Source organism: Eptatretus burgeri, chromosome 5, assembly GCF_056783735.1.
Source record: "Eptatretus burgeri isolate ZD-2024b chromosome 5, Ebu_testis_v1, whole genome shotgun sequence".
In the NCBI taxonomy this organism is placed as follows: Eukaryota; Metazoa; Chordata; class Myxini; order Myxiniformes; family Myxinidae; genus Eptatretus; species Eptatretus burgeri.
In genome coordinates this window covers 20015209-20034663 of record NC_140965.1, presented here as the reverse complement: position 1 = coordinate 20034663, position 19455 = coordinate 20015209, and the positions used below count along the sequence as shown (strand labels likewise).

Here is a 19455-nt window from a genome sequence, read left to right as displayed (position 1 = left end):
GTAGTCTAGCGACCACCAAACAGACACACAGACAGATGGAAAACCTGAGAATAAGGGTAGTCTAGCGACCACCAAACAGACACACATACAGATGGAAAACCTGAGAATAAGGGAAGTCTAGCGACCACCAAACACAGACATACAGACAGATGGAAAACCTGAGAATAAGGGTAGTCTAGCGACCACCAAACAGACACACATACAGATGGAAAACCTGAGAATAAGGGTCGTCTAGCGACCACCAAACAGACACACATACAGATGGAAAACCTGAGAATAAGGGTAGTCTAGCGACCACCAAACAGACACACATACAGATGGAAAACCTGAGAATAAGGGAAGTCTAGCGACCACCAAACAGACATACAGACAGATGGAAAACCTGAGAATAAGGGTAGTCTAGCGACCACCCAACAATCAGACAAGCAGACAAACACAACAGATCAACATACTTGGCGACAATTTTTTTTCGCCAAGTAAAGACAGGGGTGAAAACACAACATCCGTCCACCTTCAGCGGAGGAGCTAACATGCACAAGAATGGATTTTTCCCAAGGATAACCACAAAAAGGTGATTACATCTCACCATATTTCCATTGGGTCCCTTGGGGAAACCGTACATAAAGCCCTCAATTCAGAAAATTCCACCAAAATTCCAGCAAAAGTTACCAAAAAAAAAAAAACTACAAACAAGGAGCTTGCTCCAGGTCCCCCACCTTTTGGGTGGTATGGAGGAATAGATCTGTGTAATATGGAAGCTGAATCTCGAACTGTTTTTCAAATACCACGCGCACAAGCCAAGTTTCCGAGATGGTTGCCATGGTAGCACAATTCAGCCAATCACAGTCGTGACTGCGATCTAATCAGGTTCAGATAATGTCATGAGGAACAGATATCTGCAATATGAAAGCGTCTGAGCGGCAGAGGACAACTAGAATGGCACCGAGAGCGAATAGTCTTGCCTCGCATGCTCATTCTGTCCAAAACATACCATCGTTAACTGAACGCGCCACGATTATGGCCCGGATACCCGCATCATCCATTCACCCCATTATGTCACATACATTGACATTATCTGGAGCTTTATTGATTAATTAAGAGAATTATTCAACGACCACTTTTGTGCACAATAAGGCTAAATTTCACCAATGAAGATGAATATGAAAAAAATTCAAACTATATTCCCCATAGCTCGTCGATCATGGAGTTACAATTTTGGAGAGACATCCGGGGAGTCACGTCCAGTAATTAAGGGTTCCCTCGTGTAGTTATATCTTCAGCAATTTTGTTTCGTTAAATTACCCCTCCCCCTCAAACCGGTGTGAAGTGGAAGGGGAGGAAACACACAAGGAAATTATATGCAGGTGGAGGATATTGAGCACATCATGCCTGCGCCACATCAACACCACCACAACAATTCATCAACACCGGATCAAAATAAGAAAAATGCAATTTTTTTTTTCTTTCCAGGGGAGGGGGCATAGGTGTAGATGGTAAAAAAAAATAAATGGATCACTTCATCGATATTGGATATATTCATCAACATTCATTGTTTTTATTCCGGCCCGAATGAACTTCATACTCGTTAAGACTCATCTTTCTTCCTGGGCAAAAATTCAGAAAAAAAGAGAATGCTGCGATAAGGTGTTGACGTTGTTCCATAAGAAGTATTGTACCATACAAAAAGCAAAGACTACGAATACTCTTGGAGTTTTAGGACTTTGAAGATTAATTGGCCCAAATGAACTTCATACTCATTAAGACTCATTATCTTCTTTCCTCCTGGACAAAAATTTGGAGAAAAAAAAACGCTCAGACAAGCTGAAGACATTGTTCCATGGAACCATTATACCAAAGCAGAATCAAAAACGATGAATACTCTGAGTTTTAGAACTTTGAAGATTAATTGATTAGACTAATTAAGTCAATTGGTGACAAATCTGAAATTTTATTGCGGCAGGTTCTGCGGCATCTCCCCAAGTATCATCCCTCCAAGTTTCAAGTCATTCTGACCAAAGGTTTCAGAATAATGATCGAAAGATTGATTGTGGACAGACAGACAGATGGACGGACGGACGGATCGACGGACATGGACCTCCATTTTATGAGTCACTTCCTTTGGAACTGACTAAAAACACACACACACACAACATCAACCACACCACACCCCTTGACAAGACCCCCACCAACAACACTGTACACGTGCATACAATGCTCAAGCTATCTAAAAGTCCTGCCAACCTTCCTATACCCCTCTATCTCCAGAACTTCCAGGTACCTCTCTGATTCCAATTTAAACTTATCTGTTGATGCTTTGTGAATGTAGTTATAGAACTATCTCCATCATTCTCTTCCTCATTCTTCAACTCTGTACTCAAACCTCATTCTCAAATACCACTCTCAAACACTTCTCAACTCTTTACAGATTCCAACCCCATTCCATACTCACTCCACAAAACATGCCACGAACCACACAAATTCATTCAGTAACACTTCAATGACATACTTTGCGTGTTCCTTATCACCATCAGCGCTGCAAGCGTTCTTATCGCTGTGCTGCCAAACTGCCATCACTGCCAGAGTTGTACCAGCCGTCCCGCTCATCTCATCCCTGGAACCAATTGCGATGACTGGATCGCAGAGCACCAGCCAATTGGCACGGCCGGATCACGAAAAATCCGCTGGGATTACGGGTTTCCTGGATCAAAACTACGATCCAGGCTTTCAATGACATCTTGGTTACTGCTGTCCTGTCTGTACCTGTTTGTGGTGAGGATGTTGAGGTCACGGAGAGATTCACTTACCTTGACAGTGATATTCATGTCTCTGCTGGCTGTGAGTCAGAGGTCAACAGACGTCTGGGTCGGGCCTGGGGAGTCATGGATTCACTGGATCATGGGGTGTGGCGCTGCCGGTACCTGTGCTGGAGGACAAAAGTCCGAGTCTTCAGGTCCTTGGTGCTTCCAGTCTTGCTCTATGGATGCGAGACTTGGACTTTGACCAGGGATCTGAGATGGAGATTTAACTCTTATGGTACCAGGTCTCTTCGAAGAATCCTTGGCTATTGCTGGTCGGACTTTGTGTCCAACGAGCGGTTGCTGAGAGAGACTCAAATGAGATTTGTTACCTGCATAGTCCGTGAGTGTCAGCTGCTGCTGTGTGGACATGTGGCTCGTTTTCCTGATGCTGATCCTGCTCACCAGATTCTCTCAGCGAGGGAGCCTCGTGAGTGGAGGAGGCCAATGGGCCGATCACGTGCCTCGTAGTTGCAGCAGGTTGATCAGCATCTCAAGGAGATGGGGATGGGCCAGGCATCTGCCCGGGGGAAGGCCAGATGGGGGTTCCTGGATGGATGCAGTGGAAAGTGGACACATTGACGCGCTGCTCCGGCACATGCTCCCATTCCTGACCTGACCTCTTTACAGATGAGTCGAGGGTCCATATTTACAGTAATGATGGCTGTTGTCACGTTTATCGATGGGAAGAGGAATGTTACGCTAACGCACGTGTCATGCAATGTTCATAGTTCGGCGGTGGAAGGATGATGGTATGGAGAGGCATCACCCCATCACCTCATCACCCCACATCGCAGAACAGAACCCATCTGGAGGTAACTGATGGCAATTTGACAGGTATTCGGTAACATGATGAAGTTCTCCATCCTCACGTTCTTCCGTTCTTGCAGGTTCATGGACGTCACATCACAGTTCTACAGGATATAACGTGTGCCCTCATATTGCACGAGCGGTCACCAACTTCATCACACAACAGAGTATTCCCATACTTCAATGGCCAGCTGTTCCCCCTGATCTTTCTCCCATCGAATATTTGTGGGATGAAACATGGAACGACCATTGTTCCGTCTTCAAAACCGGCCGGTCATGTTGGTCCACCTGCGGCAGGCTTTCGTACAGATCTGGAATGACAACCCTCAAGCCTTCTTCAACCATCTTGGGTCCTCAACGAGGTGCCATTGCCAAGTGTGTGTTAACACAAATGGTGGTCACATCAGATACTCAACTGTTAACTGACTTTTGCCCCACACTACTCTTCGAGTCTCTGGAGACATGTCCATTTCATGTTCATCAAACACACACACACACACACACACATATATACACACAAACACACACACACACACACACACAAACACACACACACACACACACACATATATATATATATATATATATATATATATATATATATATATATATATATATATACACACAAACACACACACACATATACACATGCACACATATACACACAAACACACACATATACACACAAATACACACACATATATACACACAAACACACACATATACACACAAATACACACACATATATACACACAAACACACATACACATATATACACACAAACACACACATATACACACAAACACACACATATACACACAAACACACACATATATACACACAAACACACATACACATATATACACACAAACACACACATATACACACAAATACACACACATATATACACACAAACACACATACACATATATACACACAAACACACACATATACACACAAATACACATACACATATATACACACAAACACACATACACATATATACACACAAACACACATACACATATATACACACAAACACACACATATACACACAAATACACACACATATACACACAAATACACACACACATATACACACAAATACACACACATATATACACACAAACACACATACACATATATACACACAAACACACACATATACACACAAACACACACATATACACACAAACACACACATATACACACAAATACACACACATATATACACACAAACACACATACACATATATACACACATACACACAAACACACAAGCACACATGCACACATAAACACACACACACACACACACACACACACACACACACACACACACACACACACACACACACACACACACATACACACACACACACACACATTTGCAATGGTCTCTCTCACAACCCCTTCGAGGAGAGACTAAAGAGTTACCAAAGCTGTGTAATTATGGGTTTCATGGAGTTAATTGGCAGCAATCCTCAATGGAGGTGGGGGGGGGGGGGAGAGGCCTAGTTAATATTGGTTAACAGGGCCGTTTTAGCCTCCCGGTCATTTATTGCATAATTTGGAGGTTGTTTTTAAAGTTTTGTGACTGTGCAGAAAACCAGGATGAGAAACAAGGAAGAATCAAACTTTCAAAAAGATGCCAAAAACAAAGTTCAAACCACTTTCGATGTTTTCAATACTCATTATAAAAAAACCACATATCTCAGTTTTGTCCTCTATGCGCAAATTAAATAACATTTTACATCAATATTTATTTTTCGCTCACATTTTTGGTTTTCTTGCCACCTTGGACTGCTTTTCACTAATCATTCAGTGGTTAGCATCCATGGCAAGGTAGTAAGCGGTAGTGTGCACTGTGAGCGGTTGAGACGATTTGCTCAGGAGCTGCTGCACGAAATCCCTTGCACAGTTATTGTCGTTGAACGATTATTGTGCGTAAAATATCCTGATATTTGAAATCCTCCTCGTAATCGAAGGATAAAACGAAACGATTGTGACGCGCTGACCTTGTCCGGAGGTTGAGGAAGCGGAACTTCAGGACTGGTGGTGATCCTCGGGATTCTTCTCCTCGGGATTCTTCTTCATTTGGGGTTTTTTTTTCCGTTTCGCTTTCCAACGACAGTAAATAATGTTTTGCCGTTTCGTCTTCCTGCGCTTATCCAGAGGATTGTCGACCTCGGCTCGAGTAAGTTTTGTGATATTTTGAATGTCGTGGTGGATAAAATCAGGTTAACAACTGTCAGACGTAGTGGAAATTCGCTACGATACGTTGTGGTACAAATTAAATATAGTTACAAATTTTTGGGTGGCGGGCTGCCCCACGACCCTCCTACCCACGGTGTGACAGGTGCATTGCCCCACGGATCACACCCCTCACACCCCCCCCCAATGGTGTGACCGCGTGATGCTCATGAACCGCGTTCCCCCCTCCCTCCACCCAGTGTGACGGGCATGCTGTCCCGTGGAACGTGCCCCCCTCCCTCCACCCAGTGTGACGGGCATGCTGTCCCGTGGAACGTGCCCCCCTCCCTCCACCCAGTGTGACAGGCATGCTGTCCCATGGAACGTGCCCCCTCCCTCCACCCAGTGTGACAGGCATGCTGTCCCATGGAACGTGCCCCCTCCCTCCACCCAGTGTGACAGGCATGCTGTCCCATGGAACGTGCCCCCCTCCCTCCACCCAGTGTGACAGGCATGCTGTCCCATGGAACGTGCCCCCTCCCTCCACCCAGTGTGACAGGCATGCTGTCCCGTGGAACGTGCCCCCCTCCCTCCACCCAATGTGACGGACATGCTGTCCCGTGGAACGTGCCCCCCTCCCTCCACCCAATGTGACGGACATGCTGTCCCGTGGAACGTGCCCCCCTCCCTCCACCCAATGTGACGGACATGCTGTCCCATGGAACGTGCCCCCCTCCCTCCACCCAGTGTGACGGGCATGCTGTCCCGTGGAACGTTCCCCCTCCCTCCACCCAGTGTGACGGGCATGCTGTCCCATGGAACGTGCCCCCCTCCCCCCACCTAGTGTGACAGGCATGCTGTCCCGTGGAACGTGCTCCCCTCCCTCCACCCACTGTGACGGACATGCTGTCCCGTGGAACGTGCCCCCCTCCCCCCACCCAGTGTGACAGGCATGCTGTCCCATGGAACGTTCCCCCCTCCCTCCACCCAGTGTGACAGGCATGCTGTCCCATGGAACGTGCCCCCCTCCCTCCACCCAGTGTGACGGGCATGCTGTCCCATGGAACGTGCCCCCCTCCCTCCACCCACTGTGACAGGCATGCTGTCCCATGGAACGTGCCCCCCTCCCTCCACCCAGTGTGACGGGCATGCTGTCCCGTGGAACGTGCCCCCCTCCCTCCACCCAATGTGACGGACATGCTGTCCCATGGAACGTTCCCCCCTCCCTCCACCCAGTGTGACAGGCATGCTGTCCCGTGGAACGTGCCCCCCTCCCTCCACCCAATGTGACGGACATGCTGTCCCGTGGAACGTGCCCCCCTCCCTCCACGCAATGTGACGGACATGCTGTCCCATGGAACGTTCCCCCCTCCCTCCACCCAGTGTGACAGGCATGCTGTCCCATGGAACGTGCCCCCCTCCCTCCACCCAGTGTGACGGGCATGCTGTCCCATGGAACGTGCCCCCCTCCCTCCACCCAATGTGACGGACATGCTGTCCCATGGAACGTGCCCCCCTCCCTCCACCCAATGTGACGGACATGCTGTCCCGTGGAATGTGCCCCTCTCCCTCCACCCAGTGTGACAGGCATGCTGTCCCATGGAACGTGCCCCCCTCCCTCCACCCAGTGTGACAGGCATGCTGTCCCATGGAACGTTCCCCCTCCCTCCACCCAGTGTGACAGGCATGCTGTCCCATGGAACGTGCCCCCTCCCTCCACCCAGTGTGACGGGCATGCTGTCCCATGGAACGTGCCCCCTCCCTCCACCCAATGTGACAGACATGCTGTCCCATGGAACGTGCCCCCTCCCTCCACCCAATGTGACGGACATGCTGTCCCATGGAACGTGCCCCCTCCCTCCACCCACTGTGACAGGCATGCTGTCCCATGGAACGTTCCCCCCTCCCTCCACCCAGTGTGACGGGCATGCTGTCCCATGGAACGTGCCCCCTCCCTCCACCCAGTGTGACAGGCATGCTGTCCCATGGAACGTGCCCCCTCCCTCCACCCACTGTGACAGGCATGCTGTCCCATGGAACGTGCCCCCTCCCTCCACCCAGTGTGACGGGCATGCTGTCCCATGGAACGTGCCCCCCTCCCTCCACCCAATGTGACGGACATGCTGTCCCATGGAACGTGCCCCCTCCCTCCACCCACTGTGACGGGCATGCTGTCCCATGGAACGTGCCCCCCTCCCTCCACCCAGTGTGACAGGCATGCTGCCCCATGGAACGTGCCCCCCTCCCTCCACCCACTGTGACAGGCATGCTGTCCCATGGAACGTGCCCCCCTCCCCCCACCCAGTGTGACAGGCATGCTGTCCCGTGGAACGTGCACCCCTCCCTCCACCCACTGTGACAGGCATGCTGTCCCATGGAACGTGCCCCCTCCCTCCACCCAGTGTGACGGGCATGCTGTCCCATGGAACGTGCCCCCCTCCATCCACCCACTGTGACAGGCATGCTGTCCCATGGAACGTGCCCCCTCCCTCCACCCAATGTGACGGACATGCTGTCCCGTGGAATGTGCCCCCCTCCCTCCACCCAGTGTGACGGGCATGCTGTCCCGTGGAATGTGCCCCCCCTTGGGTGTGACCGCGTGCTGCCCGCACGAACTGTGTTCCTCTTTCTCCCCCCACCTTGTGTAACGTGTGCGCTGCCCCATCGACCACCCCCTCCCCAGTGTGACGAGCATTTATTTATTTGATTACTTATTTTTAGTGGATAAGTTTTTTTTGAAATTGTAATCTCGTTTCGATAAAACCACCACCACTCCACCCTCTCCCTTAACTCTCTTCCAGCATGCCACCCGAGTGTCTGTGCTCGGTGCTTCTGGTGGCATCGGACAGCCATTGTCGTTACTCCTGAAACAGAGTCCTCTTATTAGCCGACTTGCCTTGTACGATATAGCACATACACCCGGAGTAGCTGCTGACCTGTCTCACATTGACACGCGAGCAACGGTGACTGGTAAGAGTCTCACCGAATCCGGTCTTTACACACAGCCAATCAAGGGTTATCCTTTGTGTCACGTCGCCTTTAATTAGTGATTTTGATGCTGAAGAATGCTTTAACACGGTCTTTAATGTCACCGCAATATCCCTGAGTTACCTTTTTACCTTGAGGGGAAAATGTGACTTCGTTAACGTATTGATAGTGAGAGACGACGAGCATGGCAGGCTTATGGCATACATGACTCCAGACTAAACTGCAGTTTCTCACTTAACTAAATGCAAGTCATTGACCAGTAAAGTGAACGGCATCGAGGTTTATTGATGTAGTGAAGTGTTGTGATGACGTTTCGTGAAGCATTTGATGAGTAAGTGGTATAAGCGTGGTGTTGGCTCAGTGGTTAGGGTGGCGGCTTGGGATCCTAGGGTCCTGAGTTCAAGCCCCGTCGGCAGCTGAATTAATACACCAGGGGGTTGACTCAACCTGTCATCCTTCTGAGGTCGGCGAAATGAGTACCAATTCCAGTGTGTGTAGTGGTAGAGGGGCACTGCATGAGTGACACAGTCGTGCTTCAAGAAATGATAGCTCCCCTGGCAGCTAAGCTGCCAATACGACCACCACCATCAGTAAGTGGTATGAACTCTCCACAACAACGGCAGATGGGAGAAGGAAACGTGGAACGGGAGACGAGGCGAATAAATCGAGAGATGAAGATCCAGCGAGAGTGAATAACGTGTCCTATTACTCTGGCAAAATGACCTAAACTAATGGAAAAACTGGAAGAAAACTTTGGAAAATAAATATATGTGACATGTTTTGCTGAAACAATTAAAATGAATGGAATGTACATCTCTATATTTTATTTTTTGTCAGCAAGGATCCATTAATGTTATAAATTAATTGGTGATGATGCAAACATCAGCGACGATGCCAACCAGCAAAGCAGAGCAATATCATCACACTCGTCTCAAAAGCATGGTTCACATCATCACGTTTGAAGGTCGAGTTTTTAAATCAAAGGAACCAAGTTTAAGGAGGATAAGATCGAGATAAATCCATGTCACCTCTGTACGTGTGATTAACGTCTTGTACCTGGCGGAATCCGGAAGCCCTCCTTTTAATGAGGTTTCCAAGCTGGCAGGCATGAAGACCATTGTTCTTGCTTGAATTATTATTTCTAGCATTTAAGACCAATCGCTTCACTGACAGGAATACCAAGCTTTGCTGCGATGGCTAATCTACGGGGCAAGAACAAAAAAAGGATTCCTGGGAGAACTTGTCCTCCGTACTGGTATAACCAGTGTCGCAAGTTGGCATTTGCAATTTCACTTCGTGTGCCCATATACCCACACACAAGCCTTCCTCCTTTTTTTTTTTTTAATAAATTTTTTTTTCTTGTAACATTTGGGGACTTAAAAAAATTGCACCATTTGGGTACCTTTTTTAGATTCTTTTTAATATAGCAACATTTGGGTTCCTTTTAAAAAAAATTTATTTTGCAATATTTGGGTACTTTTAAAAAATATTTTTATAATTTTTTTTTGTTTTGTAACATTTTGGTACTGTATTTATTATTTTTAAATTTTGCAACATTTGGGTACCTTTTTAGGTCATCTCTTCGAGCATGACCTAATAATATGTGTGTCGATGTCCTTCCGTCCGTCCGTTCACAATGAAGTTGAAGCGGGAGATCTGGTCATTAGTGATCCTGATAGAGGTCGATGAGACGTACACGATGGTATGACTTTCAAGGTCACCGAAGGTCAAGGTCAAGGTCACGAGGCCTTTGAAGTTGCGAAAATGACGATTTTCAAAATATATCTCCTCCGCCATTTCTCAAGCGATCTTGAATTTGATTGTGGCATATGACATTGACTATGGGACAATCTCTAAATTTGGTCGGGCCGGATTTTCGATATTCGCTTTCGTTTTCGTGTCACGTGACTTCAAAGTTGGCAAAAAATGCGAAAATGACGATTTTCAAAATCTATCTCCTCCTACATTTCTCAAGCAATCTTGAATTTGATTTTGGCAAATGAATCTATGGGACAATATCTAAATTTGGTCGGGACGGATTTTCGAATTTCGCTTTCGTTTTCGCGTCACGTGACTTCAAAGTTTGCAAAAACTGCCCTACCTTCAGGAGGCTATATATTCTCTACTGGGCATAGTAAAAGTTAGTGAATGGTGCCATTGCATAGCAGCTGACCTTGTATATTTATACATTTTCCACCAAAGGTGCAAAAGTTTCAAAACCCGAAATGTAAACGTCGGCATTTATTTTAAAAATATAATTTTGTGCACGCGCGCCAAAATGCCGAGTCATCTTTAACCAAACCGCGCAGTTCGAGCTGCGCAGTAGTCTTCGGTCATAACTGAACATTGAGAACTTGTGGTATTATAGAGATGACCGTCACCCCCACACGGGGGTAATTTTTGAAATTATTTTTAGTTTGCAATATTTGGGTACCTTTTTAATGTAGCAACATTTGAGTACCTTTTAAAAATTATTTTTGTTTTGCAACATTTGGGTACTTTTTTAATAATTTTTTTTTGTTTTGTAACATCTGGGTACCTTTGTTTTTTTTCCCAACATTTTGGTACTTTTTTAAATTTTGCAACATTTGGGTCCCTTTTTAAAATTATTTTTAGTTTGCCACATTTGGGTACCTTTTTTTCGATTATTTTTTTTTTTGCAACATTTTGGTACTTTTTTTATTGTTATCTATCTATAATTCCAGCAATGTGCATACCTGCCAACCCTCGCGATTTAGCTGATAGGCTACCGATTTTACATGCTTAATCTACCGGTTTTTAAAATTCAGGGAAAATTTTTTTTTTAATCCGAGTTACAGAATACCATACTGTACAGTACCTTGCAGTTTACGTTTTTCCGTCTATGTGCGCGTTTAAAGTGGTCTAAAATGCCAGGAGAGTGCACCATTTTTTTCAAAAAATTTCTGGGGGGGGGGGGCATGCCCCTGCGTCGCACAAAAATGTACTGATTTTCATTCCAAAAAGGTTGGCAGGTGTGTGTGTGTGTGTGTGTGTGTGTGTGTGTGTGTGTGTGTGTGTGTGTGTGTGTGTGTGTGTGTGTGTGTGTGTGTGTGTGTGTGTGTGTGTGTGTGTGTGTGTGTGTGTGTGTGTGTGTGTGTGTGTGTGTGTGCCCGCTGTTTCTCAACAACCACTGGTCCGATCTAATTGAAACTTGCCAGATATATTGCTGGGGACCTGAGGATGTGCCTTTTCAAGGTTTGATATTAATCGGACAAGTTATGGCCATTTATTTACCAAACCAATGACAAGACACGTTGTTGCGTGGGCGTGGCCGATGGGAAGAGAAGCTCAGCCGTGTTCCCCAGTACAGGTTACAACGTACGGGCTTCCGGATAGTGATGACTTTGTGTATTCTAATAATTTCTCGATTTCTTATGCGCATTTATCGATAAACAATGCCCCAAGTTATGATCGTTTTCATATCAGACGGTGCATAAATTTCGGTAACAGAGTGCTGGTATGCTCCGAACCAGGAAGTAAATTTTTTTCTCTCTTCTCTTCTCTTTTTGTTTTTCCTTGCGACGACATTGTGAAAAGGTAAAATACGTTGGCGCTAATTGAATAATTGGCCATTAAAACCTAAATTGCGAATCATCGTAACTGTGATATGCAAACTTCCGCACCACACACGTACGGGCACGCGAGAGCGAAGAAACGGCCTGTGTGGTTGTTGTGTCTTGCTCATGGTTGAAATATTTATTTATTATTTTATTATTATTTTCGTTTTACGGGCACGTACTAGTCTATCTCTAATTCCAGCAATGTCTGTGTGTCTGTGACCGCTGTTTCTCGACAACCACTGGTCCGATCTAATTGAAACTTGCCAGGTATATTGCTGGGGCCCTGTGGATGTGCCTTTTCATGGTTTGATATTAATCGGACAAGCGGTTCCCAAGTTACAGCCATTTATTTGCCAACCAATGACAGGACACGGTGCTATGACGTCTCGATGATGTCACAAGTCTTCTTCTTTTTGGTTCATGAGTCAGTAAGTGACCACTATATTCGTTATTGGTGTCTGTCTGTCTGTCTGTCCCGAGCATAGGTCCATGGGTTTTGATCCGATCCTGATAAAATTTTGGTGGGAGGTTTATATCATGATCTAGTTGTGTTTTGCTGAGAATAGGCATGGTGCGCCCGTTATGGGCGGAGCCACGCCCAAAAAGTGTTTTTAGGGGGTAGCCGATTTCAATTTACATCTTCTCCGAGGGGGTTTGTCGATTTACATCTGTACATGTAAATTTCAATTTACATCTGGCAGGTGTTTTGGTATTTGGTTAGCCCAATGGCACCTGCATAGCCCCACAGAGCTCGATTTTTTTTTTTTTTTCTTCATTTTTGTCCCAAGGTCAAGGTCACAAGTCACGAACTTAGAAAATTGTGAATTTTGACATAAAAATCATACGACCGCCCAAACTTTGAGAGCTCGGATGACAATATTTTTATGCATAATCTTGAGGTCATTCCCCACCTAAAGTCTTAAAACCATTTTGTTCTATCTCGAACACCTTGCCCGTGGTGCCCCCTTCAAATTTGTTTTTACACTGATGTCATCAAAGTATGGATAATCCGAGGAGAGCGAAATGCCATATAGCCTGTATGACGTTATATTGTTCCTGGAATGTTCGAGGAAGTTTTGCACCAAAGGTCATAATCCTTGACCTTTGACCTTTAAAGTTCACAAAGGTCAAATTTTCAAAGTTGTGGGAATCGAACCGGGTTTTCGACCTTCTTCGACGAACTAACTCCAATAAGCTATAGCACGTATCCTGTTTCCTTATTTTAATGTCCACAACATTGTTTTGTGACCTTTAAAGGTTATGCAAAGGTCAAATTTTGAAAGGTGTTGAACGAAACCGGGTTTTCGACATTTTGCAGCTAATAACCTGTCACTCGTACCACATCATGTTGATCATTTATATAACTTGGTCAAACATTATCACATTGTCTCATCCTTGACTTCTGAAACTATCTACATCGTCAAATACCGCTTGTGAACCATTGCCGTCTCGACTTGTTTTTGTTATTTTTTATTTTTTTTTTGTTGCACGTACGGACCCGCACTAGTAATTTTTAAATTTTGCAACATTTGGGTACTTTTTTTTTTGTAGCAACATTTGGGTATTTTGGTGGGAGGCATGGAGATTTGCGATGGTGCACCATCAACTTCGCTCCAGTTGTTATTCTTGTTGAACCACTGATTTTGTGAAAAAATTTTTAAAAAGCTGTTACAGCTGGCTTTGTGAATCTGCATGTGTTTACAGCACACCTGTGGAACTTTATCCTTCAGGATTTGGTTTTTAAAATTTTGTCCTTTATTGGTGGCCATGTTGGATTTTGTCCCAAACATAAAACGATCTTCTCCAGAACTACTGAACTAATCGCCATGAAATTGATCACACAGCTTTAGCACCCCGATGTGGTGTTGAAATGAGTATGAAGCTTCTGTTCTAAAAATTGGAAGCTTGCTATTGGTCAAATATGTTACATAATCACAAAAATATAGCTTGGCCTGCTGATGCTGAATGGGCCACAAAAAAGTAACTTTTCTTATTCTTTCCCTGCTGATGATTGATTTGAGCATCATTTTTCCCAGACACTGTGCGAATGATGTGCCATGTGAGTGGCAGATTCAGACTGCTTGGAAGCCGACAGGACTGCTCACAGTTCTAGTTTTTTCTTTGTTCTTGAATATTGACTGTTCTCCTCCTCCTTCCTCCTCCCATTTGAAAATTCCCCTTCCTTGCTCACACAGGCCATCTGGGACCTGATCAGTTGGGAGATGCTTTAAAAGGGACAGAAGTTGTGCTTATTCCAGCTGGGGTGCCACGCAAGCCAGGTACAGATTCCAGAGGGTCTGCCGAATCTGATTTAATTTAGTAATGCAGGGTTGCTGGGATAAATTTGCATTGGTGCTTTGTGTTAGGGTAAGTCTACGAGTGAGTACTAAATGAGGAATGGGGTGGGGATCTTTCCCCCCCCCTTTTTGTGTTGAGCAGGAATGACCCGTGATGACCTGTTCAACATCAATGCTTCAATCGTTGCTTCTCTCGTCAATGCTTGTGCCTCTCACTGCCCTACTGCCATTATGTGCATCATTGCGAACCCGGTAAATGCACGCTATACCATGCTTTGCCGTATTTCCACCCCCCGCCCCCCAACCCTCACCCAATTGTGTGTGACATGTTCTCCTCCACCAGGTTAATTCCACTGTTCCCATTGCTGCTGAGATACTCAAACAACGTGGGGTATTTGATCCTCAGCGCCTTTTTGGGGTTACCACATTGGATGTGGTTCGTGCAAATGCCTTCGTTGCTGAAATAAAGGTCAGGGCTGCGCCATCGCCATTTTTGTGTCACTATTGTTGTTTCTTCATTGCCTAAGCTAAAATAAAGGTCAGGGTTGAGCCAAGGTAATTTTTAGTCAATATTGGTCCTTCATTGTTGCACAAGATCACGTTTCAATGTCAGGTTGCTATGAATTTTTTTTTTTTAAGGGATAAAGTTGATTGTCATGGCTCGATACCTTCTAAGCTTTTATCACCTTTTTGTGCACCATCCCCAATCCCACACCAGTCCCTTTTACCACCACTGAGTTCTGTGATTGGTCTGTCTTCTCTCAGGGTGTGGACCCATCACATGTTTCAGTTCCTGTAGTTGGAGGCCATGCAGGGAAGACTATTATCCCCCTCCTTTCTCAGGTAAGGTAACGTGAGGTAACTTTGACATTTGCACCTTTTTGTTTTAGTTGTATCGGCATGCTATTACAGGGTGCGTCATAAGCTGTGGGTGTTACCCCTTGTATGTATGCTAACAGCTGTGGGAAGCAAGAAGAAGCTGACATTTCGGATCTTTATCCCTTACTTTTTTTTTGCTCCGATGAAGGGTTAATGCCCGAAATGTCAGCTTCTTGCTTCTCACGGCGGTTAGCATACCTCATTCGACGTCCTGTTGATTTGTGCTCGCCAAAGATGAAATCCATGGGAAAGTTTCCTGAAAGGCAGTGGTTTCTCATACAGAAATTGCTGGCACTGCCCTGACTGAAACTGTGTGCAAGTTGGTCACATGACTTGCCAATAAAAACCACCTAAATGTTGCTTCTGGTTTCTATCTCCTTTTGTTCACGCGGTATTCTGAATCGAGGTTGCAGAACCATACGGATGAACTATCCATCATTTATACTAACTCGAGGCGGGTAAAATGATATTTTGGGTTTGGGAGTAATTTGATAACATTGTGTTAAATGTTTTGCATGTCGGAGTGACTGTTGAAAGTTTTTCAGATTTGGTACAAAATTGATGACCGATGTCAGTTTGACAAAAGTTTGAGATGATCTGATGAAATATGGTTGCTTATGAAGTCTTGTGACCAACTTCCACACTGTCAGTCGTTGCGATGTGAGCAATTTCTGTATAAACAGCCTCGGTGCAGAGTTTGGCAATTAGTAGCCATTGCCTTCAAATGGTCTACGAGCCAACGGATTGCGACTTGTGTGATCAAACAAATTCTACAGCTTTCAAAACTGTCTGGAGTCGAACGTTATTGGGGCAAAATGGGCAGATTCAAGGCATTGAGATTTTGGAGGCAAAATGGGCAGATTTTGGGGCAAAATGGGCAGATTCTTGGCATTGATATTTTGGGGCAAAATGAGTAGATTCTAGGCATTGAGATTTTGGGGCAAAATGGGCAGATTCTTGGCATTGAGATTTTGGGGGCAAAATGGGAAGATTCGAGGCATGGAGAATTTGGGGCAAGATGCTTGGTTGTTTCGTTGTCAACTTAATACAACGGCTGCAGATTTACCTTTTAACGGCAAGTGAACGTGGAATGTTTGATTGTTGCCCATTTCCATCACCATGCCACTTTTCCGACATTCTTCTGACTTTATTTTCCTCCCATTTTTGCTTTCATCAGGCAAAACCCCACGTTGATCTTCCCCAAGATAAAATGGAGCAACTGATTTCTCGTATACAGGAAGCTGGGACGGAGGTGGTAAAAGCAAAAGCAGGAAGCGGTGAGGGGACATGGGTTGTCTTGATGGAGAAGGAATTAAAATTGTGGTTGATTTTGAAATCTGGTTTGGGGATGCGGGTGGGGTGGTTAGTTAAGCAGATAGTTAACTCGAGTTAATACATTAAGGTTTAGCTTGTTGGGATTTATATAAACAATCAAACTTTTTGAAGGTTCATGTTGGGCTAAGTTGCCACTTCAGTAGTTTAATATGCCAAGGTACCAGTTTGTGAATCTTCACTTGTGGCTTTTCTTCAGGTTCTGCAACTCTCTCGATGGCTTACGCCGGAACTCGTTTCGCACTGTCCCTTCTGCGTGCGATGGCGGGAGAAAGTGGAATAAAGGAATGCTCGTTTGTGAGCTCGACCATCACCGACCTTCCGTACTTCTCTTCACCTGTTCAACTCGGGGTAAGTTGCATCACGAGCAACGAATAAAGTTAAGGTAACCACTTGTGAACTTGGTACAAGCCAGCTCGTCCGATTTAAAATCCAGAGAATCATTAGTTTATCATTTTCATTGGGAGTCGATGAAAAATCGAAATCCTTAGTTGTAAAAGATTTCACAAAATGTTTTTTTATTTATTTTTTCATTTGCACTTAGTTGAGTTGTGTTGCTTGTGCTGGTAAATGTTGGCAGTTCGATGTTGATGTCACTTTGATCCATTTTCAGAAACAAGGAGTGCAAAAGGTGGAAGGTTTGGGAAAGTTGACTGTTCAAGAAGAGAAGATGGTTGAAGAAGCTAAAGGAGAGCTTGCAGGTTCCATCAGCAAAGGGGAGAAATTTGCAGCTAACTTTGAGTGTTAAAATTCTTTGGACTGCACATCTCAGGGGCCTGTTCTTGTTGCATCACTGTTCTGCATGCACACTCTCTATCTTAAGTAATGAAGAATTCCTTTTGGGCTGTTCTCACCAAGCACAAACCCATGGTTAATGAGTAAAAAAGATGAAGTTGATGTTTGATTAATTGGCAAAGTCTGAAAGTGAAACTTAAGTTTGCTCTGTTCACCTTTTCGCATCACCCGTTCCTGAACGGATGGGTGAGACTATTGTCATCTGTCTGGTGATTGTTCAGATTTACGGGAATCTATATGCCTGAGCAAGGCTCATGTTAAATCCTCAGTCTTGTTTACATCTTAACTTTGTCGCTGCTCATCTTTGAGATGTGTACGAATCATCATCTTGTGACTTTGCTAAATCATGTTTTTTGAGCATCGTTGAGTATTAACCTTTGTTTGTGAAAATGGAAATAAAAGTTCTGGCTGCAGATGTTTTACCATACTTTGTCTTGAATAAAGCTTTGCAGCTGCACTGTACAATTCAGATTTTATTTCATGCACCGTCACATGTTAAAGGTACAATTTGTCTGGAAGGAACACTCCAGAATGAGTCGTGTCTGCATTGTAGCAATGTGCTTAAAAATTGTTTTTTTTTAAAAGGCCTGAAATTATTTTTTTTGTTTATTTAAAATATCACTTCATAAAGTAAATATTTCAACATAAGTACAGAGAACTTTGCTCATACATGACCAAGTTCTGACCAATCAGTGTGACCCCCAATCTGATGTCTTGAGCTTCGAATCACTGACGACAGAAACCAGTTATCAAATGTGGTTTATCCTGTTGTTTTTCCTTTTTGGAGATTGTTGTACCCCATTCATGACAAGTGGGGCCTGGTGTTGGCTTAGGGGTTAGGGTGGTGGCTTGAGATTCTAGGGTTCTGAGTTCAAGCCCTGTTTCCACTGAATTAACACCAGGAGGTTGACTCAGCCTGTCAGTATATCTTGGTTTCCATGGTGTCAAGCGAAGAAAGATGAGGTCGGTAAAATGAGCACCAGTATACTGGTAATTAGGGCACTGCATCAGCAGCATAGCTGCACCCCAAACCAATGATGCAGCTAAAAAGGCAGCACATGATGGGAACTCATTACAAGTTAGTGGGAAAACCACCTTAGTCATGTCAACTCAAGAGGAAAGTTGTTCATGACTTTAGTCTTTAGTGATGATGGTGTGGAGGGAGGTACAGGAACTGAAAACACTGACTGGTGTACATACAAGTGAGGTGGAGTGTATCCGTTGCCACGAAGATCCTGCTGTGATTTCACCGAATCAATCCGATGATAGTTGTGACAGAGCTGCAAACTTTAAATTAGTATGTTCTTGAAACAGCGAGTTGCTTTATATGACACGAGGACTCATGGATCTTTCAGAAAACCCCCATAATACTGCAGAGGTAAGTAATGTACTCCCATTAAATATTTTGGAGTCTGACATGATTAAAGATCAAGATGAGATGATTTGCCGTGTACAGACCAAAGAAATGCATTAAAAAAATTATCCTTCAAACAAACGGTTCTCATTACCTCCACCATCAAAAGTGGACAGAGGTTACGTTTTCACCCCTGTGTCTGTCCATCTGCAAGCAGCATATCAAAGTTGTGGATGAATTTGGACGAAATTTGTTGGACATTGTGTGACAAGGACCAATTGTTTAGATTTTGGTGAAGATCTGAATACTATAATTTAAGTGATTTTTCACCCGTTAGAGATGGAGCCAAAAATGGTGTAACATGGTATTTCAAAAAGTTGTGGACAAGTTATGACAAAACTTTGAGTTGGGTAGGTGACAAGAACAATCCG

The 19455-nt window shown here is 44.8% G+C and overlaps 1 protein-coding gene across 1 annotated transcript; it reads left to right on the top strand.

Annotated features, from left to right (window-relative positions):
- The first annotated feature begins 5452 nt into the window (after window positions 1–5452).
- On the top strand, window positions 5453–18083 carry MDH2 (malate dehydrogenase 2). The gene is made up of 9 exons (XM_085880936.1): window positions 5453–5802; window positions 8600–8768; window positions 14563–14646; window positions 14807–14916; window positions 15008–15133; window positions 15430–15507; window positions 16721–16820; window positions 17075–17226; window positions 17489–18083. Exons 1-9 carry the CDS (start codon window positions 5746–5748, stop codon window positions 17621–17623), a joined length of 1011 nt encoding a protein of 336 aa, XP_085737062.1. The 5' UTR covers window positions 5453–5745; the 3' UTR covers window positions 17624–18083.
- Window positions 18084–19455: the final 1372 nt, after the last annotated feature.

Excerpts from the sequence above, each read along its gene's own strand:
- MDH2 (XM_085880936.1), top strand. The coding sequence starts at position 5,746 with ATGTTTTGCCGTTTCGTCTTCCTGCGCTTATCCAGAGGATTGTCGACC. Across the intron at positions 5,803-8,599 it reads GATTGTCGACCTCGGCTCGA|CATGCCACCCGAGTGTCTGT; the intron begins GTAAGTTTTGTG and ends ACTCTCTTCCAG. Across the intron at positions 17,227-17,488 it reads CTTCACCTGTTCAACTCGGG|AAACAAGGAGTGCAAAAGGT; the intron begins GTAAGTTGCATC and ends ATCCATTTTCAG.